General features: G+C 41.3%; 1 protein-coding gene across 4 annotated transcripts; it reads right to left on the bottom strand.

Moving 5' to 3' along the window:
* Window positions 1–4,890: 4,890 nt before the first annotated feature.
* On the bottom strand, window positions 4,891–20,713 carry LOC126383081 (neurabin-2-like). Of its 4 annotated transcripts, none has more exons than XM_050033502.1 (18): window positions 20,577–20,713; window positions 18,352–20,465; window positions 16,458–16,590; window positions 15,984–16,104; window positions 15,783–15,887; window positions 13,084–13,174; window positions 12,844–12,987; window positions 12,588–12,641; window positions 11,984–12,084; window positions 10,383–10,511; window positions 10,130–10,226; window positions 9,971–10,040; window positions 9,574–9,704; window positions 9,247–9,476; window positions 8,166–8,231; window positions 7,796–8,003; window positions 7,165–7,353; window positions 4,891–5,583 (listed from the first exon to the last, which is right to left on the bottom strand). In XM_050033502.1, the coding sequence occupies exons 2-18, from the start codon at window positions 20,191–20,193 to the stop codon at window positions 5,335–5,337; spliced, it is 3,960 nt and encodes a 1,319-aa protein (XP_049889459.1). In that variant the 5' UTR covers window positions 20,194–20,465; window positions 20,577–20,713; the 3' UTR covers window positions 4,891–5,334. The 4 variants fall into 4 exon arrangements, with proteins under 4 accessions (XP_049889459.1, XP_049889460.1, XP_049889461.1 ...); XM_050033503.1 differs by having other exon boundaries at window positions 7,796–8,000; XM_050033504.1 differs by having other exon boundaries at window positions 12,844–12,984.
* Window positions 20,714–26,520: the final 5,807 nt, after the last annotated feature.

Here is a 26,520-nt window from a genome sequence, read left to right as displayed (position 1 = left end):
CATACTACATTTTTGAAAAAAGCCTTAAATGAAAGCTGAGAGTCTGCATTTTAAGCAGGTATTCATTGTTTCATTTAAAACCCATTGTGGTGGTGTACAGAGCCAAAATGACGACAACTGTATCATTGTCCAAATAATTATGGACCTGACTGTATATGCATGTGTGCACGTGTCAGTGTGTGTGTGTGTGTTTCATTGCATGGTTGGTCATAATTGTTAGATTTAGCTATCTGTATAATGAAATTAAAAGGGGAAAGCACATAAAAATGCACGAATGGAGAGAGGAGTTAGAGGTTGGGGAAGTTTAAGAGTTTGGATTAAATGTGAGAAATTTGTGGAAGAAAGTAAATGCATGTTTGTGTGTTGGTGTGTGTGTGTTTCTGAGAAATAAACTGGCTCTGGAGAAATGTAAATATGGTAAGAGTAAGGGCTATAGGGACACGCTGTGAGAAGGAGGAAAGCGAGACATGCCAGGATGTTAAATTGTAATCTCAATGTCATGCTGTGTCTGGTTTCAGAAATGGTCACGGATGAGATTGGACGAATGTAGTATCTCACTACTTCACTCACTGTTATTGAGGATATCCAACATCAAAGAGAAAGTGAAAAGATTTGAGGAAAAGAAAGAGGTGATGGCTGAAAGAATGCTGAGAGGAACGTAAATCAGTTTTACATCTGGGCACCAAATATCAGCCGTTATTCAGACTCAACGGGCTCGATCCTGGCAGGCGGATGGAAAGAGAAGTTGGGTAACACATGACATGAACCTCTGGATCTGCATCCCATTTGGAGGTCTTACTGATCGGGTACCGCTGGCTGTTGCTAAGCAACAACAACACACCTCTCTCAGCGGGATGTCTCTCCAATTGTCACTCTGCCTGTGCGAGTGCCACTGCCAGTATGTGTGTGTCTGTTTGGCGAGTCATTGCACACCAAACACACACACTCTTTCTATTTGTCTTTGTCCTTCCTGTAGACTAAGCCTGTGTGTTGGGGCTTCCTCTGCTTGTGGTGAATGATTAGATAAACAGCTGGGTCGCTGTCAGTGAGGTAGCAGGTCAGCCTTATCACAGTGCCACTCCCTGACACATGATGTCGCCATTCAATGGCAAACAATAATAGTAATGATAGTAATAGTGTAATATATAATAAAATAATAAATAAAAAAATGTTTTCCCCACAGCCCTGCCCTACCTGCCCGATGAGCGCACATTTTCCGTGTTCTCGGCCCGAACCCGGTCTGACCTGTCAGGCTTTGGTTGAGACTGACAACTCTACCCCAGACCCCATTTCCCAGAGTCCAGTGTGTCTTGGCAGAGCTCTTTCCATCCATTCTCCTCACTTCCTGTGTCTCTGTTTAAGTCTTCTCCCACATGCCATCGGTGTTTGCAGTGATATCTAGCGAGGTCTATGCTGCAAACATGCCTTTGCATCACATTAGGCCTGGTTGGTTCACTCCCAGATGGTGTGCGTATCTGAGAATGCTTTGTGTTCAAGCTAAAATGGCTTTGCTTAATCTCATCTGGTGAAGACAGTGTGCTGGGCAACATTAACTCTGAAGGTCATCGGACAGACAAAGCAAGCAAGAGAGAGCTCCTTGAACATACTGACAGAGAGAGAGACGGGTGTATTGATAGTGTAAACCTCCACAAAGCATCAATTGAAACGGTGACGTCCTTGACTTGTTTGATTTACTCTGTAGGAAACTTTGGGAACTGGATGCCCATCGTCAAGACTCGGGTGTGGCATTTGCCCTTGTCCGTCAACCACAATGGCAGCCTGTGTGTGTGTGTGTGTGTGTGTGTGTGTGTGTGTGTGTGGAGAGAGATAGAAAGCCTGGTTATATCAACCACAGCAGGCATTTGAAAGGGGGCTTTGACTCAGTTAGACCGTGAGGACATGGAACATCAGTTTGGTGGCGGATGTGTGTGTTTGTGTGTGTGAATACGGCTGCTGTGTGGCACAGTGGACTGGAATGTGTGATAATGTGGAAGCGGAAGAAACGGCAGTACTCATTCTGTGTCCCTAGATGAAAATGAGTGTTGTTGCATGTTGATATAATATACCTTCTGCGTGGTGATACCTTTGGCAGGTGTAGTTCAGTAAGAAAAACTAGTTCCCACATGAAACTGGAAACAAGAATTTTTTCCAGGACATCTGAAATTTTCCTGAGCTTTGTTCTCTCTTAGTACTCTCCTCGTCTCTGCAACAACAAGCATGGCTGAAAGCGAAATTATAAAGTATCGTTATCACAAAAATACCCAGAAATATCGTGATATTATTTAAGGGCCATATTGCCCACCCTTAGTGGGCATGTATGGCATATGTGCTTTGATTAAATAAATTATACTGTATCATCTGAGGTCACTGACTCTGATCCTGTCTTGGTTCACAGGTACTGAATTGGAAGTGTTGGAAAGACCTTGGTGCCACCACCCTCAACATAGACTGGCCAAAAAAGACTGAGCAGGGGAAGTGGCTGCTCTACCTGATAAAGATCAGCGCCACTGGAGTGAAGCAGATGGAGTGTTTGGTGGATGCTCACCCTTCACGTATGCTTTTTCACTTTCTTTTTGGCTGGACAGCAGAGGCGACGTCAGTCCTATAAACGCAAAAGTCAGCATGGGTGCCGCCACTGTTATGAGGAAAAAGACACTGATTGAAATTAAAGTTAACGCCAGCTCTGTAAGTTAAAGTCAATTTAAAAGCCCTCTAGTCTGTCATACAAGGTCCAGCCATTTACTAGGTTTTGACCTAATCTTGATAACAAGTGTGTGGTAAAAGACAATTTTACATTTCTACATGGATATTTATTTAGATAGATAAACAATTTAAGGTAAATGTAATAGTTAAAAATACTTTTTCTTCTCTGCTTTAAGCAAACAAGTGACACCAGGACAAGAAGAGCAGCAGGAAAACAAACAGGAAATTGACAAGAGCACAATTTCATGTCTAGTTGACATAAAGAAATCTGAAACTCTGGTAACAACTCCACTCTACCAAGTTTTATTCTTTGGTTTTATATTACCAGATTTGATGTCCAGTAGTAGGGGAATCCAGTGGTAACTCTGTGCTTCCTTCTTTGTTGACAGTCCTGTGGCAGTGGGGCAAAATGTGTGAGGATAACATGCCCCCTGCGGGGCATGGACAGTAATGCAGTCATCACTGTCAACTCTCGCCTCTGGAACAGCACCTTCAGAGAGGTAAAAACACAGACTGCAGGAAAATGTAGTGTTTTTACTCAACTCTGAGTAGCAACCCTTTTATATTGTATAATTAAATTAAATCTTTCAAACGTGAGTTCTCATTTTCTCTTTTCATAATTTCTCTAGTAGTCTCAAGTGATGTGATGTTTAACAGAAACAAAAATTGGGTTTTCAAACTGAAACTAAAAACTAAAACTTAATTTACAAACACAAGAATTTTAGTTATGTGAATTGAATTTTAACTTATTGATTATTAACGTGTACATGAATAATACAATTTAAATGTAATCATTTTATAATAGAGCAGTATTACATTTTCAACAGACTTCATACAAACATTAGTTTAAATCATATGTTGTAGTCACTGCGCTAAAAACACTTAATAAATTAGGGTATTTATTACAAAAACCTCTATGTAGAGTTTTGTGGAGGAAGCCTGCATTTTTTGTGTAAGTAAGAAGGGTCAGTGCAGCAAAATAATGATGTGTATTTTATTTAGTGTCCATCTAAACATGATCCTCTCTTTTTTCCTTCAAACAGGATTACCCCAAGCTGCATCTTGTGGAGGTGATAGTGAAGGCTTCTCTGCATGTCGATAGCACAGCAGAGAACACAGTGCTGCAGAATGCTGAGACACAGGTAATTAAACACAACGGAAAAGGTATTTCTGATATATGACAGTGCTGAACTCAAGAGAGGGACGTGATTATTTATTGCTGTTTGAAACTACAGGCACTATTGAGTAAACTGATGACCCCTGACCAAGTTACATGTTTTATGGATATTTCAAATTATATCAAAGGCACAACAATAGCAGTGCAGAATAACTGTTAAACTGTGCAATTAATCCAAATAGTGATAGGGCAATAACTGCAGGAAGTTTGTGTAAAACGAGCCATTTGGATGAATTTTGAGCAGATTATTTCTGCATATTGCAACAAAGATGAGTTTCTTGATATTTGTAGGACTTTCTATACAACTTTCTGCTAACTTTCCTTAATAGGCTTCTTTTTTTTGACAAATTAAGTGTTGTATTCTCCCTGACGCTTGGCCATTGTTCTATTAGTAGCGTACCGAAATGAACCATACTGTACTGCTCGGTGGAAACGGCTTAGTACAACCCCACTTTAAAAAAATTGGGACTATCCCTTCAATGGATTTGCTGCATATTGGTTCTCGCCTGTCAAACAGACGGCTGACATTAAATGTCTCTTCAACTCTTTGCTTTCTCTGAATGCCTTTAAATAACCTTTTCCCCATTGTTTGGGGAACTATAAAGACAAGGTTCCCAGTTACGCTGTTTGGATCAAACGCGAGGAGAGAGCAGTCAACCCCGGGAATGGTAACGGTGAAAACCTGGAAGAGAAGCTCTGGATGACAACCTGGCATGGCAAAGAACATTATCCTTAATGGACAATTTAAAAAAAAAAAAAAAATCATTTCTACTGTTGATCATGATCAAGATGCCTCAGGTTGTTTATTAGGAGGAACTGCAACTTATCCACAGCCGTCGAGCACTCTGCTTTAAAATCTGCAAGCTTCTGCAGAATTCACTTTTTTCTTCACTGGCTGCAAAATAGGAAGAGAATAAGAGCACTTCAAGTTTCCTGAATAAAAATTTTAAAGGCATGTGTTCTGTGTGTGATTATTCAAGGCGAAATTAATGAGTTTCAGGAAACAGGAAGAAGTTTAAATCATTATTTATTAATACATAAAAAAGCATTTACAGCAAATACCTGAGTGCTTAAATCAGCACATCGTTAAATATTAAAATCATTCTAAGGATAATTTAAGGTTCATGATAAAAACAAAAACAAAACATCACTGTGAAACAGTTTGTCACACACTAAAAAACCGACACATACTGAGAGATGCACATGTGCTGTGAGTGTGAACTTTGGTGCTGGAGTCAGCATCAGCTCTGGTCCAAAGATCTGTATCATTAAAAACCAACCTGTGCTCTGTTTCCTAAATGATAGCTATAAAGATGTGAACAATAGAGGATGTGTGCAGTAGATCTGTTTCGTTTGACTAAATAGAAATGGGTTCAAGTGTATTTTCATGTGCGTTAGGCTGCAAACACACCCTTATGCTGGTGGTGTATCTCCGACATCACCTGTCTCTCCTTTTATAAGAGTGACTCAGTTCTTACAGTTTTACCACTGCGTCTGGCGTCTTTTACAGACTTCCCCTCCATCATCATCCTCGCCTTTTCTTTGTCTTCACCCTCCTTATCCAGAACTGTGTTCTTCTCTTTCTCCTTTTCCTCTTTTGACCTCTTCTCTCCTTTCCTCTGTCCTTTTTCCTCTCTTTTCTTTATCTCCTTCAGCTTCCTCTTGAGGGCAGAGCGATCGCTTTGACTGCACACCCCCAGAGCCTGACAGAGAACAGACACAGAAACAGGGCATGTAAATGTAAAGAGAACCTACAGTACAGGTTCAAGCTAATGACCCACCAACAAAACCCAAATTTAAATTAAAAAGGGGGGAGAGAGGCAGTGTCTATGTTATCTTATCTCAAGTAGAACAGTGTCACCTTGCCGACTGATATTGCAGTACAGATATGCCAAAGATATATTTGAAATTTCTCCGAGACAATGTGTCACCTAAAGGAGTGAGCACATGTTTAACTGAATGTCTGGCTCTTGGAAACAAATCTTTAAATGACCGTTTTTAAAGGGTAACTTCCCTATTACTCAACCTGGTACGAGTTGCAATGTAACCACATTAGGGATCGTCAAATTGCGTCCACTAAATGTGCTTGTTTTTGTCACTGAAAGGCTCAGACTTTTATTCCAAGTGTCTTGACAACTTATGGAAAGTATCCCTACAGGAGATAGACTTTTTACTTAAAAAGAAAGATCCTTTTTGTTTATCCAGAAACAGCCCTGAAATCGCTATTGCCAAACCCACCACGCTCCATTTAACCCTCTCCCTTTCACAACGAGCAGTGAGCAACTTAGTAAGAAATTTCCAACAAATTTTAAAAATAAATAGATAAAGAATAGATTTTGAAAATTATTTTTAATAAAATTGGGAAAAAAACTAATTATTATTATTGTTATTATTACTACATTTTAAATTATGAAGAATTATTTTTTTAATCACTCTTTCCAGGTTTCCAGTTTAACTTTTTCGTTTATTATTATTAATTTTTACAAATTGTCTTGCATTTAATTTTCTCTTTTTATGAATTCCTGCTAATTTTTTGGGCTAATTTCTTCTTTTGTTTCTTGTTGCCTTCTTCCCATGTTTTTTTAAAAAGAAAATCAAGCCTATTTGCGCAGATTTCAGAGGGAAATAAAGCCAGCATATTTTACACACCTAACAAGGAGTTAATGGTTTATTTCAACCAAAACCAGAGTTGGTGATTGTTGATACAGTGGAAGGACAAACCAGGATGGCTTTGCGACTTTTTATTTGTCTCTGTTGACCTTAAATGAAGTGTGTTTTACCATGATAATAATTAATTTATTTCAATGGAGTCTGGTGGGTTTGGTGATAGCAATTACAGGGCTGTTTCTGGTTAAACAAAAACGATCTTCCTTTTAACAAAAAGGTCGACCTCTTTGTAAATCGACAAAGCACAACTGTCCCATAAGCAGTCTCACTCAGTGCTGCACCAATTTAAACTGTGTTATGTGAATTTAGTACATGTTAATTTTAAACCTTTAAATCACAGTGTAATCACATTTACTATTTTATATTAGGACTACTATGTCATTAACTAGTTGAATTAGAAAGTGATATCAATATGAAAACAAACCATTCTGCCCAGTGACTTAACAGCTAATTAGTTAAGGAGAACATGGACATTTTAACTGGGACAACAAGCCAAAAAAACATCATACATTAGAAAACAATTTTCCAGAGTGGTTAAATTAATGTGATCAGTGTATCTGTGCTTGACACATTTGAGAAATCAATTGTCTTCCCTCAGCATCATCTAAACTGCTCACCTTAAGTTTCTCACTGTCCATGTTCAGCAGCTGTGCCCCATCCACACCTCTGGCAGCAAACTCAGACGCGTACTCTTCCATGTTCATGGCGATTAACCACAGACACACCTGCTGGCTGTCCCACTCCAAGACGGATCGACTTTGCCACTGGTTGTTGTTATTGGTCGGAACTGGGTCATTGTCCAACGTCTGACAGGACACCAGAGACAAAGGCAGACAGAGAGGAGAAGTGAAGGAAAGAAATGAGTGTAGACTGTAATTAAAGGAGAGAGTATGCTTGGGGAGAAGAAATGATTGGACAATCAGTGCTCCACGGGGAAAGAAGAAAAAAAGAAAGCTAGGAAAAGGAAGGACAGACTCACCTCAGTAGAGGAAAAGGTGAAAGCATGAGAGTGTCCAGAAAGGGAGTGATCAGAGACATGACCCACCATGCTGGAGCTGTCCACTGGAGAGCCAATACTCTGGAACCAAGAGAAAAACACCCAGGCTGCCTGCATACACTGCTTACCCATGCATGTGTTTATTTAAAAAAGGATTTCCATTTTTATAAGATACACACAGCCGTATTTAAATCAGAGAGAGACAGAGGAGGAGGCTGGCATGCAGAGAAGGCCATCCCATCTTTCCTTACCTGATCTCTTCTACCTGTAGTGGTCAGGTACGGTAAGCTGCTGCTGGACACAGACCGAAGTCTCTCCCTGCCTCTTTCACTGTCCACTTCCTTCTCTCTCCCTCGCTCTCCAAACCAGGGGAAGGGCAGACAAGACGGCATGGAGGTGACTGAGCCTGACGGAGAAACTCCAGTGGGCTCATCCACCAGGTCACCACAGGACCCCCTGCTGGAAAACAATAGATGTTGGAAATGATGGAGAAGTGTTTCATGAGCTTGAATACTTTTGGGAGTGTGCAAGTGAAACATAGGAGCTTGGATCGTCAGATTTGAATGGCTTTTATCTACAGTAGAGTCCATTTTGTTTTTGTGTGTACATATGACGACCTACCTGTTGTTCATAGACCTTTTCCTGTGTTTCTCACTTCTCCGTTTGCTGAGAGATTTGCGAAGGCCACTGAAAAAGAAACAGACTAGTTATTAAAGTGTCAGGAACATGTATACCACCAGCAAAATGACCAGTCAGTGTCAATACATTAAAGGGTAACTTTAATGTTTTTTAACCTGGACCCTTTTCCCATGTTTAAGTGTCTAAGTGACAAATGGGAACAACAGTTTTTGAAATTGGTCCAGTATTAAGTGAGAATGCCAAAGCTGGCAGTGGTTGAAACAGGCTGCAATGTAACCCCTCAATTTATGGCCACCTTTAAGTGCTTGTTTTTGCCACTGACAGGCTCAGATTGTTATTTTAAGTGTCCAACAATGTTATCGAACGGATTCCTACAGAGATAGACCTCATTGTTAAAGAGTAAGATCCTTTTTGTTTAACCAGAAACGGCCTGAATTTGGCATTGCAAAATCCAGACTCCATTGAAATAAACAGTAATTTTGGCATGTATGGAGCCAGCATATTTTCACAAGTAACTGGGTGAATTAAGGGTTTATTTCAACCAAACCAGAGTCATTGACTGTGGAACATTGAATTAAGTGGAATTTATGATGATAAAACTGCTGTTTATCTAAATGGAGTCTGGTGGGTTTGGCAGTAGTGATTTCAAGGCTATTTCTTGTTAAACAAAAAGGCTCTTATTATTGAACAAAAAGGTCGACCTTTATAGAATTGTTCTCAGACAGTTACGATAACAGTATGAGCCTGTCAATGGCAAAAACAAGCACTTACAGTGGACGTAAACTGACGGTGCACACATGCTCCAAATGGTGATATTGCAGCATTCTCACTCAATACTAGACTAGTTTCAAAAACTGTTCACTCTATTAGTGACTTAGACATAAACACATAAGAAAACATGGTCCAGGATGAAAAATACTGCAGTTAACCTTTAACCAGCTGCTGTGGCTGAAAGGGAATCTAAATACAAAATACTATGGCCTTTAAACGTGGGAATATGAGAAATATTTTATGGTATTATGATTTAAATCTAAGACAACAGAAAGAGACAGAGACCCTGCACCTGAAGTCTGGAAATTTCCTTTTGGACTTTCTGGATGCGGAGGATTTGCATGGCGAGGGAGTGACGGTGTCACTGATGTAGATGGGAGGGGTGAAGACGGAGCCGGTGGGAGGGTGAGGACTGAGGGCTGAGAAAGATGAGGCACTGGACAGGTCACTCCTGCTGTTCCTCTGCATCACTGTGGAAGCAGAAAGCGATTGGCTCTCCTGTGCTTTCTGTACTTCATCTTCCTAAACGCAATGACGGGCACACGTGTGTGTTAGTTTAACAGTTGGAAACAAGCAAATTTAGTGTCAGTTGGTCACATTTTACAGATCTGACGCTTACCTGTTTTCTGAAGCTCTCTCGGAGTTTGTCTCGAGAGGGTGGGTGGCGTTTGGATTTCTGGGCCAGCTGAGCTCTGGCTATGTGAGCGCTGGAGTCAAGACGTCCTGTATCAGGAACTGGAATATGCCAGTCTGGACCCGAGACACAAAAATGTATTTTGCCCAGTCAGTGAGCATGGTTATATTTAAGAGGTTTCATTTTCTTACTTGAATTACATTGTTGAAATGACATAAAACTCAGAATTCTTCCTGTTCTGAATCCATAATAAAAATAACTTGAAGTCAACCATAATACTAATGGCTTTGAACTTTTTACTTGCCAGCAGCTACAGAAAGTTAAAGAAACATACAGCCACATAAACAGTACGCTCTACAGTTAGACTAAATTAGCTGCTTACCTGTGACTGAAGGGTCCACAGAGTGGTTCTTCCCTTCAGGTGCAGGCTCTTTTCTCTCTAGCTGTGCTATCTGTGATAAGCAGTGAGAAACAATGACTACAGAGAAATGTGCAGGCTCAGTGAAGTAAATCCATACAGGACTGAGAAGTCTCCTCTCACCTGGATTTGCAGTCTTTCAACTGTCTCTCTGTGCAGCTTATCTCTCTCCACCATTTCTGCTCTCAAGTCTGCTTCTCTCCTCTCCCTCTCCTCGTCTCTGGAAAAAAAAAACATGATTTGAAAAGTTTAATTCCAAATATAGGGGGGATTTTACATCACACTGTCTAACTTCCTTACAAAATACACTCCCAGTTAATGTGGTAATGTTACTCCACATTGGAAGAGTGATAACTGGATTGGATGGATTAGATACCTGCTCTGGTATTCTCTGACCAGTCTCTTGGCCTTGCTGTATTTGACCTCCAAGCTTTCTGATTGGCCCTGGGCATCAGCCAGTCGTTGGCTCACAACCCTGCACAGTGTCTGGGCCTCTTGCCAATACCTGAAAAATAGAGTGACCGTCATTATCATCCTCACAATGTTTCTTAACATGATTATCCCTTTGTAGGCTTTGGGCTCCCACCCAGTCTTTAAGGGAGAGTTTAACTCAGAAATAAAAATACATATTTTACCTGTAGTATTATTTATCAGTTCAGATTGTTTTTGGTGTTGAAGATATCGGCTGTAAAAATGTCTGCCTTCTCACTAATATAATGGAACTAGATGGCACTCAGCTTTTGGTGCTCAAAGCTCCAAAAAAATACATTTGAAAAACTCAACAGCAATGTCTCTTTCAAGAAATCATGACCCAGTTACTCAAGATAATCCACAGACCTTGTTGTGAGCAGTTTCATGTAGGAACTATTTCCTTCTACCAAACTACACCTGCGAACCGTACCACTGCACAAAAGGAAGTGCGCATCTACTCATGGACAAGAGCGACAGCACGAGATGAAAACATTAAAGGCGTCCTCCTTGGCTGAGTTCTAACATAAGCTCGTGTAGCCGAGCGTCCTGGGGTCGCCTAACTGAATAATTATTAAAACAGTACACGGGACGGAAGATAATGTAACAGCTCCAACAGTAACTGCTGCCCTTTTTTTCCTTCACACCAAAACTCTCACATAAGCAGGAGCCCCCTGCAACAGAACGTCACCCCAAAACTTTTCCTGCCCCACGGCAACTCAAGAGGGTTACACGATTTAGAACAGTCTGTTATATTAGCTCAGTGGTGCTACATGAGCTAGCAGTGGATGTATGCTTCCTTCTGCACAATGATACAGTTGGAGGGTGTAATTTGGTTGAAAGAAAATAGTTCCTACATGAAACTGCTCACAACAAGGTCTGTGGATTATCCTGAGCAACCGGGTCATGATTTCTGGAAAGAGACATTGCTGTTGAGTTTCAAAATCAAATTATTTTTTTTTTGCTGCTTTGAGCACCACGAGTCGAGTGCCATCTAGTCCCATTACGTGAGATAGAAGGCGTCTCTACAGCGGTTATCTCCAACACTCTGCAACTCACACCAAAACAATCCAGACTGATAAATAGCACTACAGGTAAGAGGAAAAACATGCATTTTTGATTCGAGGGTGAACTGTCCCTTTAAACTAGATCTGTATATACATACAAATGAATCATCTGTCACATCTACCATAACAAAATAAACTTCTATGCCAGTGGTTCCCAACTGGCCCGGCCATGAGGTCCAGATTTCTTCTTAGTCATTAGTTCAAGGTCCACACAGTATAAAACATTCAGCATCATACTTGCGTTTGGCCATGTCATCAAGACAGTTTGCTGTCTCTGTCAAGTAGCTGTCTGTTAGTCACTCATTCTACAGTGGGTCACGGTACTTCAAAATACAAGGTCTGTGTTGGACCCATGTTTGGACCACGACCCACCAGTTGGGAATCACTGCTATAGTAACATGGACACCAACAGAGGCAAAGCAAAGAGTCTATAGCATCGTACTTCTCTAGTTTGTCAGCTTTCTCCTCTCCATCTTCGGCTCTTTGCTCCAGCTCAGCCCTCTGGCTCTCCCAATAGGCCTGCTGCTCCTCCCATGCCTTTACCTTAGTAGACATACAGTAAAGGAACAGATTATGTATGTTTATATGAATGTCTGTGATAAATATTGTACGCACAAGGTGATAGGCTTCCAAAAAAAGACCCTTTTGTTGTAAGTCACATGTGCCAAAAACTATTCTTGGACTTGGAAAGACTGCACACTACTTCAATCCTCTTACTTCAAGGAGTTTTGATACAACAAATGAAGCACTCACTGATCTAACACAGTTGGGTAGAAGAAAGCCAGATTTTCTACTGAAAGGCTTTTGCCAACCCAATTATGTCACAGCGGTGATTACTTCAAGGCAAAGGCAGAAAAAGCAGGGCTGACGCGGAGAAGTGTTGGAAGGCGGCCCGTGTCCTAGTAACTCCACGCCGAGCCTTCTCACACACAGTTAAATGGGTCAGACTGTTCCAAATGTGGATGCAAAGGTAGTGTATTAAAGTGAGTACAGTTATTGGTTTGTGTGTGTGTGAGAGTGATCTCAATCTCAGCTGAGTGACCTACCTTTTCTCTGGCTCGGTGAAGTTGGGCTGTTCTGCTTCGTAGTTTTGACTGAAGCTATAAAAACATTAAAAAGGTGGAAAACCATTTGATTATATTACAATTTAGATGAAAGGAGATACATATTTTAAATGTCAGTATTAGTGTCCTGTTTTCATTGAGTTATGACCTGACATCCAACAGCAGGTTTGGTGTATACTGTATACTTCACTGTACACACCTGGTTTATGGATGTTAATCATTAATGAATGCAAAGTACCTGCTGGTATTTGAGGCAGAGCTGGTAGTTGTCCAGACTGGAAAGAAGGGACACGTCCTCCTCTTCATCTTCCTCCTCTTCTTCAGCCAGTGACCTCTCTGACAAGCTGCCGTCAGTATCCTCATCAGTGCTTGCTCTTACCTTCTTCATATATTATAGAAGCACACAGATGACAGTACAGTCAAACCACATGCGCTTGTCAACACATTCAAAACTCTGCTCTGTTTTCAGGAAACTCACCTTTCTGGATGTTTTGTCCATCTCCAAGCTCTCATTGATCAGTCTTGCCACCTCGCTCTCCACGCCCTCCTTCTCTCTGCCAATCAAAAACCTGCAGCCGAACAGAGAAATCAGGGAAAGCTGTGAGTAATCGCCCAGCCAGGTAAAGCACAGGTGCTGCTGATAACAATAACGATGGCATAAAGAAGCTTCCTAAGTCTGACATCCTATCTTATCTCAGTTTAAGATGACATTTAGGATGTTTGGTATTACAGAAATATGTTTCCATGCTGTATTTAGGGAATTGTCTTATTTTAGGATTGGAATTTCTTATTCTTCTTTATTTGTACACATAAAATTGCATAAAATCCAAATAGTAAAATAGAAAAATATATGAATCAGTAAAGGTCAAGAAGCCACAGGCTTATACAAACGGACCTCCCCTCAACAAAAAACAAGACAATGATTTAAAGAAAGGCAGAAAAGTGGACAAAAGAACTAAACTAACATTATACAGACAAATACAACAAAAGATAAATGACAACAGGAAGCACACTGAGCAGTCAGTGAAAAATAATCCAATGAAAAACCAAAAATACAGAGAACACTAAAGAGAAAAAAGGGGGGAAATATATTTATGTACAAGACAACAAATAAGTAGACATCATCATCATTGTAATGTGATTAGTATTATTCAAGGTATTCAAACAATGACTTTGATAATCATCATAAATGTGAACTTAATGACTAAGTGGATAAGGGCAAATTAGAAAACAGCTAAAACAGACAGGTAAGTTTAGAAAATTACACCACTTAACTATAATGCAGCTTTAAAAACAAAGAAAAGACAACACTTATCCACATCCAAAATCTTTGACGATATCTAGTCTCAATATCTAGTCTTAATCACAATATCGATATAATATTGATATATTGCCAAGCTCCAACAAGTTAGGAATCCTAATTTAGGAAGGCATAGACCCTGTCTTAAATTCAAAATGACTGCCAAAAATGGCAGCAGCACTGTTGTTAAGTCTGTATGGCAATGATAAAACAACATGAACCCCAAAGTATAATGATTGAAAGGTTGCTTAAAGCACATGATGACGCTTTATATTTCCTGGACCATGTATAAATGTATATATTGCATATTGACTGCCCACTGACAAATCTTTTTTTTTTTTTCAAATATTTTTTGGGGCTTTATTGCCTTTACTTGATAGGACAACTATAGTGTGAATATGGGAGAGACAGGGGGAATGACATGCAGCACGGGGACGTAGGTTGAAATTGAGCCTGTGACCATTGCGAGGACACAGCCTTTGTGCATGGGGTGCCTGCTCTACCAGGTGAGCTAGTGGGTGTCCCCCACCTGACAACTAATTTTAAATTTACATTAATTATTAACAGTAAGCCTCCTAGTGGCTAAAATAGAACATCCGTTTTTTTTTTATTTTTGGAGTCTGTGATAGCAAGCAAGTTAGCCAGTGACAAGTGAAGCCATTGGCATTATTGCTTGTTCATCCTAAGCAGCCAACCAGTACACTCTAATCAAAGATACAGGCATGTCAGGACAAGTGCTGATTGAAGAATAACATTTACAGTTATCTGAGATAGGATAGGACTAGGGCTGCACAATTAATCAATATTATCAAATTGCAATACGACCAAGAGCCATATCTAAATCGCTGGAGCTGCAATCTTTTGATAAAGGTAAAATGTGTCACAACATATCATTATAAATGAAACATTGTGGTGCTACAGCCTACAAATCATATTCCAGACATAAGGGAACATGTTTGTTTGGTACAGACCCCAGCAAAAATAAAAATCATTTTATATTTTTCAGTGAAAATGACAATAAAATCATCGCAATTACCATATCCGTCAAAATAATCACAATAAGACTTTTTTTGCATATCGTTTTGCTCTAGAAAAGAGCCCCAGCTGTAAGTTTAAGAATTGCTCCTGTAATAGGAAGATAGGATTTTCCTATCTTTGAAACTTAAGTTTGGAAAAGCAGTTAGGATCTTTCCCCTGTAATGAGGCCCCCCAGGACCTTGAAACTGAAGCAGTTAAATGAAATTGCAGGCATAAACTGTTTTTAATACTCTCTTTATGTTGGTGCGTTCACAGACACTCAGCTATCCAACATTTTGGAGGTGTTCACAAGTTTTGTTGTTGGAAAAACCCAAGAAAAAGCTCATACAGATGTCTTGAAGAGGAAACATTGATGTGGTCATTTCTGGCATTAAAAGCTTTGCTGGCTGGTTTCCCATTTGCACTCTTAGGTGTTGAAGCTCTCTTGTAAGTGCCACTAATGGAGTTTTTGGTAATATCTGAAAAGCTGGCAGACAGTCTAAACACTGTGTTATAGTTTTGGAAAATGCTTGGGAGCAATGTCAAGTGTATATCATGTGTAGCTGACAGGGTAAAACATCCTAGGTGTTGTTTTTAATGGACTAGTATGGTCCTTTAAAAACAACATCTAGGGGGAGAAAAATTATATTTATCTTGCCACCACTGTTTCATCTTTAAATAACTCCAATTATGTAACAAACTTTTAGAAATCTGACTGTCACTGATCACCTCACAAATAAAATACCAGGCCAAAAATGCATTGTAATACCTTGCCTTCAAATCACTAATGGGAAGCTGTCAGGCTCCACCAACCCAAAGTAGCAGCAATAGTAGGAGGGATACTGAACGTGATAACTTACTTGACGAGGCCTGACGTGTTCTTGAGGACAGTGGCTGCAAACAGCTGGGACACTCCAACCAAACTGACCCCATCCACCTCCACTATCTGGTCATTCACCTGAATCCTAACATACATACACATCAATACAAAAATAAAGAAGGAAAACATATTAGAGCCACACTCACTCCCGAGTAACCAAGAGACTGATGTTGAAACTTACCTTCCATCCTTCTGTGTTGCTCCACCTTCAGTGACCGTCTTGACAAAGATTCCCAGTTTTTCCAGTCCTTGGTCAGCTCCTACGCCCATGCCTATTATGCTGATGCCCAGACCGTCATCTCCTAGAGGGAAAAGATATTAGCAATTTATCCTCAAATTAACAGCGTAATCAGGTGGCACCATAGAAGCACCTCTTAAAAAATCCAGGAGTGAAAGGTGAGAATGTTGTCTGTTTTTAACCTATTAGGTGTCAGCCTAGACTTATTTTTTAACATGCTGTCCCACTAAATTGTTAAATTAACCCTACAGATTTTCTGATGCATAAAAAAATCTCTCAGAAAAATGCCGCTAGATATGACCAGTAACATGATTTATTTTCTTTCTGGGTTCTGACATGGACTTGAAACACTTAAGGACAACAAAATTACACAAAAAACAAAGGAAGTCAGACATGGGAAAGAGCAGCTAGACACACCCTTCTCTATCTCCACTGGAAAGACATCCATCTTTTCCACTCTCTTCTCCAGCTCAAACTCAGCCGAGGCGGACACCGGGTCAATGTCCTCGTTGTGTCTGTCGTAATCTGCGTTCGAGTAAGTGTTGTACACCTGAAAGATAGCATGCAATATATGGTTTAGTTTGGATTTTTTAAAGTGGGGTTGCAGGACAAACTTCTCCATAGTCAGTGTATTTCCTACAGTAGATGATGATCGGTGTGTCCCCACTTTGGAGAAGCAGGCAGGAGTACTGACACTGAAGCTCAGCAATATACTGCTGTGGATGGTGGCAACAATAAAATGTATTTTTGTCACCTAAATAAATCAATATCAGTTTTAAGTGTATGCTTTATCCAGAATATTTTCACCACCTCACCTTGCTGTCAGACAGCCCTTATAGACAGGGAACTGAAGTCATTATTTAAGCCCTCCTTTGACAACAGTCTGTGCGTTCCAATACCCGCAAAGAGATGAAAGCTGACTGACAGCTGGCAGAAGTCGCAATGACGGATGACATTCAGCTGCATTCAAGTAAGTGATGACACAAGAGGGTCAAAGTTCAAGGCATAATGTTATGAGAAAGTAGCATGTCCCAATTGTGTGCATACTGCATGCAACAGTACGTACTTTTCAAGGGCAGCTGCAGTACCTACTAAAAGTAAAAAGAAAAAGTATGCGATTCGGAAGGCACCCAGTAATTTTACTTTGCAGAACATGACAGCTGCTGGTCTCCCACCACCTTGATCGGTTAGTTTGTTTGTGTTATTGTCGGCTTGGTGTGTTCAAGGTGTTGGTTTGGAATCACCAAAGTCACACAATAAGACAAACTAACTGATTGAGGCAGTGGCAGACCAGAAGCTCCCGTGTCCTGCAAGGTAAAATTACTGTTTTTGTCGATAAAGTCTGGTGGCTTTAAAGAGAGCATTAATGGCTTCAGTTCCCCATCAGGAAGAGCTGTCTGCGGCAAGGAAAAGTGGTGAAAATATCCTAAATATAGCGTACACTGATACTGATTTTTTTTTTTTTAGGTGTCTTAAGTATGTTGTGCTGCTGCCCCTGTACACAGCAGTGCATTGCTTAGCTTCTGCGGCCTTGTACCCCTGCCTGCTACTCCAAACTGGGGGCGTGCTGACCACCACCTGCTGCAGGTAATACACCGACTATAGATATGAACCTCATACAATCCCGCTTCAAAAAAATCCAAACTATTCCTAGTCACTGGTACAGCTTCAGCTTATGTTAACACTTGTGTCAGATGTAGCTCTGCTGAAAATACTGTTTCATGCACTGACAGCGCGTACATGTGTTCACCACAGAGCGCACTGTAAAGCAAACCATCTGCAGCTATTGACACAACAAGACGCTGTTTATGTTGGCAAATCTGTCAGAGTGTGAGAGTCAGAGAGAGAATCAGGAAGTGCGGAGACTTCAGCAAACTGTACAAGCATAATCATATATAAAGAAAAAATCTCAATGTACACACACGACTTCCACATGCCAGTTACTGATCCTACACTGACCGCTACTTCTAAAGTTTTTGATGAAGTGAGTCAGATTAATGCCATTCACACCCACAGGAATGTTTCTGTGCTTTTATATTGAGGCACCTCTGAGCTGAGCGCTGACAGAATGAAGCATGTGGGATCTTGCCTTTTACTCCTCCTCTAATGGATTAGAAACATGGCTTTGGGCTAACACTTCTCTTATATGGATTCAAACTCCAGCTGGAACTGACAGTCACACAAATCTACAATAAAGAGCTTCTGTAAAAGCATGGATTTAAAGACAAGTGACCCTGCGGCTGTCAGTTAAATGAATAAAAAAATGCAGAGAGCCTGAATTTGTGTCGTTTTCCTTTAAAGGTTTCCTTACCTTGATTGGTGCTGAGGAGAACTTGACCTTTCTCTTTGCAACCTCTGCTGCATCCTCCTCATCGGACAGTTCAGGCACACCAGGGATCTCCTCACACCCCAATAAAGGCTGATTTCCATGTGTGGAATTTTCCTGCTGAGACTGGGATTCCTGCTCATATACAAAGGCCTCGTTCTCGATCCCACAGATAACTGCAGGTCCTGTCTGGTCCTCTTTGCCCCCTCCTGTATCATCTTTTCTATCAATGCCTTCCCTGCGTTCCTCATGCTTGACTTCTCGCAGCTCACATGTTGAGCCTTCTTTCTCGGCTCTCACCTTCTCGTCTTGACTTTGTTTGCCTTCTTCTCCACCTTTTCTCTTCCCCACACTGAATGTCTCAACTTCCTTGTCATCCTCCTCTTGCATCATGCCCCTATTTGTCCTTCCAGCACTTTCTTCCACTTCTGCAACAGTCTTTTTCTCCCCGTGGTCCCCCTTATCTGTTGACTTCTCGGTGCATGCCATGAACTGTCTCTTCTGCTCCTCCCTTTCACCCTCCCATTCTTCATTCACCTGCTGATACTTGTCTCTTCCACCCTCCCTGTCATTGTTAGTCTCACTTTTACATGACGTGCTGGCTGATAACTCCTTCTGGTGCTCTTCTGGCCCACCCTCTATGGCACATACTCTGTTTTCCAGCGCACAAGCTCTTGGTGTTTCCATGCTGGGCTCCTCAAAAACATCATCCAATAGCTCCTGAACACTTTGTCCTGCAGCTTTATTCTTCCCTCCCTCATCCTTCAGCCAGTTTTTATCCTCTCTCCGCTCCTTTTCTTCCTCATTCTCATCGCTTTCTGATGACCCATTCTTTACGTCAACTAGTTCTGCCCTCACTGGCTCCTCAGGGGTCAAGTAGAGGTCAAGAGTTGCTGTTCTTTCTCCCTCTGTTTGTGATGCTGTGGTTTGACCATGTGTGTCAAGATAGGAGGGAGATTTGTTGGATGATTCACTAGGGCCATGTGATACAGGAGATTTAGGGTGCCTTGTCGGCGAGGCCTGTGCAGGAGGCTTTGGAGAGGAAATATTTATGATGGGTGGGTTTATGGATTTGTCTTTATCAAAGCTGTCCTCCTCTGCGTGATTCATTTTCCCACTTCCATCTTCCTCTATTTCGACTTGGCTGACTCTTCCTATTCCCTCTTCCCCATCTCCTTTCCCATCCGCCATCCCCTTGTTTCCCCTGCTAGCAACACCTTTAGAAATCTGTCCTCCACCACTTCCGACTTCCATCATCTTGGTCTCAAACAACCTCCGGGTTACAGAGAACTTCTGAGCCAGAGCAGCTCTGTCAATATCTGCTATCTCCTCTGATCTGGATGGTTTATCTAGCACGGAAGATTCTGGAATAGACATGCTGGCTGCAGCGCTCAGAACAGACAAGGAGCTGACGACTGAACGCCTTGATGTGCAGAAAGGTGAAGTCTGGAGCTGTGGGCTGGGATTGTAAGGAGAAAGAAGGGGCGTGGAGCCAGAACTCTGCACTGGGACACCATCTTGTTTCAGCTGCTGGTTGTCCATTTGCAGGAAGATGTTGTCTCTGATCTTGGTCCCCCTGGTGCTGTGGACCCTCCCTCTGCTGCCTGTGCTGGCACTGGTGCTGGTGTGGGACATTTTGGGATCTGACAGGCTGGATGGCAGTGTGGTTGGGTGGACAGCAGAGCGATTGGCAGCAGCAGCAGCAGCTTTGGTCCCTGTCTGTAGACTGGTCGCAGTGTCAAATGAACATTTGATGGCATGAAAGTCAGACTTGTAGGTTATCCTGTGAGGGGAGGCGCTTCGGCCCTTGCTGTCTGTCCGCATCATTTGGGAATAGAGGCTCTCTAGAGTAAGAAAACCCTATGGAGGGGCTTTTCACAGCCAGTGGAAGCACCTGGGCAAGTGTTGAGCAGGTAGATAATGCTTGAGGATTTGCTGGTACAGTGGAAAGGCAAGAAATATGCTGAGTTGCAGAGCTAGTGTGTTTTAAGAGGTTGCATTTGTTTGATGACAGCAGGTGATAAAGGCAGGCTCTGGGTCTGGTCTTGTCATCAGGTAGTCTTTAGATATTAATTCACCATCACCACAGCATGACAATCCTGGAGGAGTGAGAAAAAGGTGCAGGACAACACAATCACTGAGGTGAACTGGCACAAACAAGCATGTCATTAATACAAATCACTGCCGAAACAAACTATCAGGTGGCTTACTCATGACTTGCAGCCGTCGACGCTAGAAATAAAATCATTCGTCAGTTCAGCCTCTCAGTACTCACACTCACTGCGAATTTGGACGATTAGCGCTCGTAAACACCGACAAAACCACATAACGCAGCCATACGTCGTTTTTGTCACACAGCTACTTACAATTAACCTGTCTGGAGCAGCTGCTGCTTTCACGTGCAGTCGGAAAATTAAGGAATGCAGGAGACTCCTCACAGACGTGGTAAATATCTCAACGAAAACGCGCATTTCACCTTTTCATGCATGAATTATAAATACCTCAGTCAAGATTTTTTTCGAAGCGTTTTTATTCCTTTTAGGTATTTGAAGTTCATTATTTAAACACGCTTTTCAGTTTTTTTCTGAGTGTTTTCCCCACCCCTACTAATTACAAAAATCAAATCATTTACAGACCCATTATTTATACTGCCTACTCCATACTGTAATGACTGCAACCTTATTTTAAAACTCAATTTTAAATAATTATAAATTATCTTTGCACCTCTTCTCTGCACTTTTTAATGGTGATTTAAAGAAAATGTAGATAATTTAGTCATTAATTTTACCTTTTATATCTTTTTTCTCTTTACTCTTTCTGTATCCTTTATTATGTTTTATATTTTATTGCTCTGTAAAGCACTTTGAATTGCCCTTGTGTATGAAATGTGCTATACAAATAAAGCTACAGTTCACAGATTAAGTATTTTCAAGAACAGCAAAGCTGCAGTAGTACTGTTAATAGTAGTTGGAATACAGCCAGTGATGCAAGATGTCCAGTTTAATGGACAGATGAATAATTGAAACTTCCTCCCAACATAAAATCAATACTTGGACATTTTTAATAACAGTATTACTCCTTAGATGTTACTTGATGTTACCATTTTTCTTACTTGCAAGGGTCTCCTATCAGCTACACATCTGTTGCATCTCGTCAACCATCTTGGTTTTGAGAAATTTGTGTTGCACTTACAACACCTGGATCAATATCACCATAAACCCAAACTTCCTTATTGAAATACAACTTTTTGGACATGATTGACAAGCTTAAGATAATGATAGATAAATGGAAACTTCTTTCTCTCTCTTTAATAGGACATGAATATTGTTAGGATGGTGGTTCTTCCTAAATTTCTTTATGTCTCAGAATATCCCTATTTACCTCACATCTTCCTTTTATAAGACTTTAGACTCTATCATTATGGCCTTCACTTGGGCCAACAAACCTCCTGCATCTCTAAGGCTCACCTACAGAAACCTATGGGTGAAGCAAAATTCAATCTACCTCCAGGTCACTTCTTTCATTACCTTCAAATTAATAATATGGTTAGACAGCTACTACCTAAGTTTGACACACTGCCCACACAACACGACTTGTATGACCTAATGACTAGAACACTTAAACACCTGGCCAGTGGGTGGCAGTGTGTGTCGTGACACACTAGGGTCCACTGTAGTGGTTTACATGCAACTATAAAAGCAAAACCACTGCATGTCCTCCTGAGACCCACTTTTTTGTTTGGTATGCATTTTTAATTTCTCCTAGCTATTTGGGATCAGTAGGACCCGATAAGTATAAAAAACGAAACACTGTCAATGATCATAATGTCCCAGTGTCCTCAAACAATACTTCCTAATTAACAGTGTCTTAGCTTGTTACTGTTGCTAAAATTAGTCACATTTGTATTCCTTATCAAACTACAAACATTACTGATCATAAGTGAACAAGTTTCAACCATGAAATGTGATCAGATTTTGGACCCTGTCCACTTTTGTGTCGGGATCAGCTGCAGACTGACTTGGCAGACATGGCTGCCATCTTGTTTTACATGGATTAATGTATTGTACACAAGATCCTTCTGCATGTTCACTGAGGGAAACCTTGTTATGACATTTACTCCCTCGAGATAGTCAAGATTGATTGTCTTCTCTGTGCTCCACCAGGGCCACTAGATGGGACCAAAAAGTGTCCATGAACGAGGACAACAGGTGCAAGTTAAGTAGGATGAAGTACACCCAAAGTAACCCCAAAATGTGAGGGGGGTATACAAGTAAGGTAAGGTAAGGTAAGGTATACAAATAGCTGACCACTAAGCGTGAAAGGGTTAATATTGGTGCCTGTGATTTCCCTCTTTTTGCTCTTATTGTCTTCACATTATGTACCAACTAAAAAACTGAAGCTACAGCTTGTGCATTTCAGTAGTTTACTCAACTTGCTAAGTTAATTAGCATTACTGAACATCACTTTGACGGCTCATGTGTTTGTATTCTCTTCAGTGTTACTCTACTGTACAACCTAAATTAAAACGGGAATATTTTGGGCCATTAACCTTGACGCTAGCTGCGAAGGAATCTGCAACACGACATGATAGAAGCTGGAGTTTACGACAGCATTTGAAGGCAGCAAATCTCAACAACCTGGCCGGAGTGCGCGCGCAGTTTAAAGGTCGCGACAGACGTTGGGACCCTTCAATTAACCGTTAGCTAAACTTCATAATTAGCCAGTTTACACTAATGTTAGCTTGGTAGCATTTTCTAACACTGTTCTCTACAGCTTTATCTTACCGGAGAAGTGTTTTGTTTGCTGTCAGTCAGTGCTGACGGCTCCCTCGCTGTGATAAATACTGACAGATGGCGACTCATGTCTCTAAATACTGTAAATGGATTATCCTCCGGTAATCCTGTGTAAACTACTCCAGTAACTGTGAAACACTGGCGGTGAGTCCGTACCAGCACTGGGGCAAGTTAGCCTACATTTGGAGGGCCAGTTGTTTGTTGTGTGCCCCTATAATTTATTTATCTACAGCAGGAAGAATAAACAATGTAGTCACAGCTTCCTTCAGCTTGTTAAAATACTGCCATTGTGTTAAATTACTACAATGCTAAGTGGGAATACAATGTGAGTGATGCTGCGTTTACTGCCCCTTTACAATGTCTCTCCACTATACTATTTACATTTTGGCATCACACACTGCACATGTAATCTACTGTTGTGTTTTACACTACTGTCAAACATGCAGGTTACATGCACTTACCTTTACCTGCCTCTCAGCATCACTGCCAGGGCTGCCATCTGCTGTGAAAACCGATATCACTTTGACAAAGGTCCTCCTGGGCTCAGAGGTAAGCTTTGTGTGAATATTCACCTGTGTGCATGATGCAGGTTAGTGCAGTCAGCCAGATCTCACACTGTCTACCTGTTTGTGTGTGAGGCAAACGGGAGCAGTGATGCAGCACCTGCTGATGTGTGTGTGTGTGTGTGTGTGTACCTACCTACCTGTGTGTGTGTGTGTGTGTGTGTGTGTGTGTGTGATGCCAGTGGGTGAGTCGGTGCAGTACCTATGTCTGTCTGCGAAGCTGGCTCGTGTGGCAGATGGACTGGACTGGACTGGACTGGACTGATCGGTGCAGAGCCGAAAGAATGGTTCTGCTCGGTGTGACCTGGATCTGACTGGAGACCATTGTCCCAGGTGGCACTGGGACCTAGTTGATATAAATACTGGCCAATCACAAAAGCCTTCTTCTGAATGAGGCTAAGGGAGGGGAGGGAGGAAAAGTGAATTGAAGTAGAGATGGAAAATGAGGGAGTGATGTCAGGGTGGTTGGCAAAGTAAATTTAGAGAGTTATAGGCTGCAAGAAAGTGAGTGAAGCAAAGAAGATGGAGACAAAGACTGGAGGCAGAAATTTAACCTGGATTGGTAGGGGCGGCGGAAATGTGAAAGCAGGTGGCAGTCATATGAATTGAGTCATTCAAGTGGAGAGAGCAGTAAATTACAGCTATAACTGCTGGGAAATAATACCATATCCCCTCTATTTAACAGTGGCATTTAAAATTAATAGCAGGTATGAGAAATATAGGGATCTGTGTGTGCCAACATAATCCTCACCTCCCATTTCTCTCAACAGCAGCAGGTCACCTTGACTTCCACACAAGTTTGCGTTCTTCCCTCCTCACTCACATAAGGATTTTAAAACTGGGCATGATGACAGTCATGTCTACACACACTGCGAGTATTTACAGCGCTGCCATTCTGTTTGGGTTTGTGAACAGTCTTAGCGTTGAGCTGGATGATGATAATTGAGCATGTAAAGGAAGATGAGGCTTCACCTTTTGCTAAGCCACACCTTTTAATGATGTTAAAGCAAAACTAATCGGTGTTAGTAGCTTTTACACAAATCTAGAAGACACAGCAGCATATTTTGCTGTCACTCTTGATTTTATTTAAATCTCACAGACAGTGTATATCAGTCTCTGGTATAATCATACGATAAACGCTAAGACGCCAAACTTATTGGTGGACACTGTATATCAGTTTCTGTCATGTGCCTGTTCAGACCCATAAGTTGATAGCTAATTTAGACTTATCAGGCTGTGTTACCTTCATTATAGGGCTCAAATATGTATTGTGACTCCAGACAGAATTATTATTATTATTTTTATTTTATTTTTGCTAAAAATGGCGCTTTGGAATAGAAAAGGTTGCAGTCACTGGTCTACTGTGTAGGATTGAGTGGCATCTAGCGGTGAGGTTGCAGAAAACCATGGTACCCGTCATGAAAACATGAATGGCCCTATTTAGAGCTAGTGTTTGATTTGTCCATCCTGAGCTACTGTAGAAACAACACAGCAGACTCTGTGGAAGAGGACCAGGCCCCCAGGAAGTGCGTCGGGCATTGAGGCCAATTTTCATCGTAGCCAAACAGAGGAATTAAATCCATCATGTGATGCCAAGTGGCCTGAAAAGACCTTTTCCCCATAGACTTTCATTGTGAAAGAGACGTCTTTAAATAAGTGGATGCATTTTTTGAGCATCACAGCCCACGCAAAATGACTTATTTTACTATCAGAATGTGATCCATTCAGTCTGACAGCATTTGGAAAGTCTAAAAGAGCCACACAATTACACAATTTCACCCCCCTTCAACTTAGCGGAGCGCTAAACTGAAAGAAGACGGCTTTGTGGGCAAAATGTCTAATGTGCCTGCTCTATGGGTCACACAGTGCAGAAGCAGTGCTGATCATCAGGGTAATTTTATACCCTGCACTTTTTGGCTTCATGCGCTTCTGAGCAACTTTCATAGAAATGATCAGGGCCCCGCCTCTAACACTGTATTTAGGTCTCTTTACATCCATGGAGGGGACCCGCTACTTAGGAAGATATGAATGGCTCATTCAGAGGTAACAAAAACAGAGTAATTTTTAGTTTCAGGCGATTATACCCAAAGGAAAACATAATGTTTAATATTATATTCCATTTCTGCCAATATACCCCCCTAAATCCCACACTGGACCTTTAAGACACAAAAAATGGTTATGTTAAGTATTTATGTAAAAATCGGCATAAAAATGTGGCTGTCGTACTAATTATAATTTTCAATCCCTCATTAATGAGCTACTACTGCATGAACACTGTTAATTTAAAGAGTCAAATTAGGGGGAAAGGACAGATGCTTTCTTTAGACTGAGATAATGTCTGACAGCTGATGATATTAGCTGTGTGTGTGTGTGTGTGTGTGTGTGTGTGTGCTGGTGTGGGTGTGTCATGTAGGCTGCATTTGGCAGACAGTCATGCCCCATATGGTTATCTGTTCAGTCAACCGTATTTTGAGTTTCCCAGCTTCACGAGGGAATTGGACTCAATCCTCTGAACATTTAAATTCACACGCACACACACACACACACACTCTGTATACTCGACCGATGGCTGGGATGAACACACAAGTCAGCAGTTTAAATGAGCAAAGCACAATGTAGCAGTTCTGCAGCTCTGCACACTTAGTTTATACGGCGCTGTGAATCAGTCTGCCGTGTCCCTTGAACGACACTTTTTATAGCTCGAGTGTTGCTGCATCTATGAATCCATAAACAATGATACTGCCACTTTGTGTCTCGATGTGTGTACTGCACATTGTGTATTATTTTAGCAACATTAC

Source organism: Epinephelus moara, chromosome 21 (assembly GCF_006386435.1).
Source record: "Epinephelus moara isolate mb chromosome 21, YSFRI_EMoa_1.0, whole genome shotgun sequence".
Taxonomy (NCBI): Eukaryota; Metazoa; Chordata; class Actinopteri; order Perciformes; family Serranidae; genus Epinephelus; species Epinephelus moara.
Note: the sequence above shows the minus strand (reverse complement) of the source record. Positions and strands in the feature narration are given on the sequence as shown.

Coding starts and splice junctions, on each gene's coding strand:
- LOC126383081 (XM_050033502.1), bottom strand. CDS start 20,193: ATGATGCGGACAGACAGCAAGGGCCGAAGCGCCTCCCCTCACAGGATA. Junction 9,477..9,573: donor GAGAGAGCTTCAGAAAACAG/GTAAGCGTCAGA, acceptor CATTGCGTTTAG/GAAGATGAAGTACAGAAAGC. Junction 8,004..8,165: donor AAAAGGTCTATGAACAACAG/GTAGGTCGTCAT, acceptor ATTGTTTTCCAG/CAGGGGGTCCTGTGGTGACC.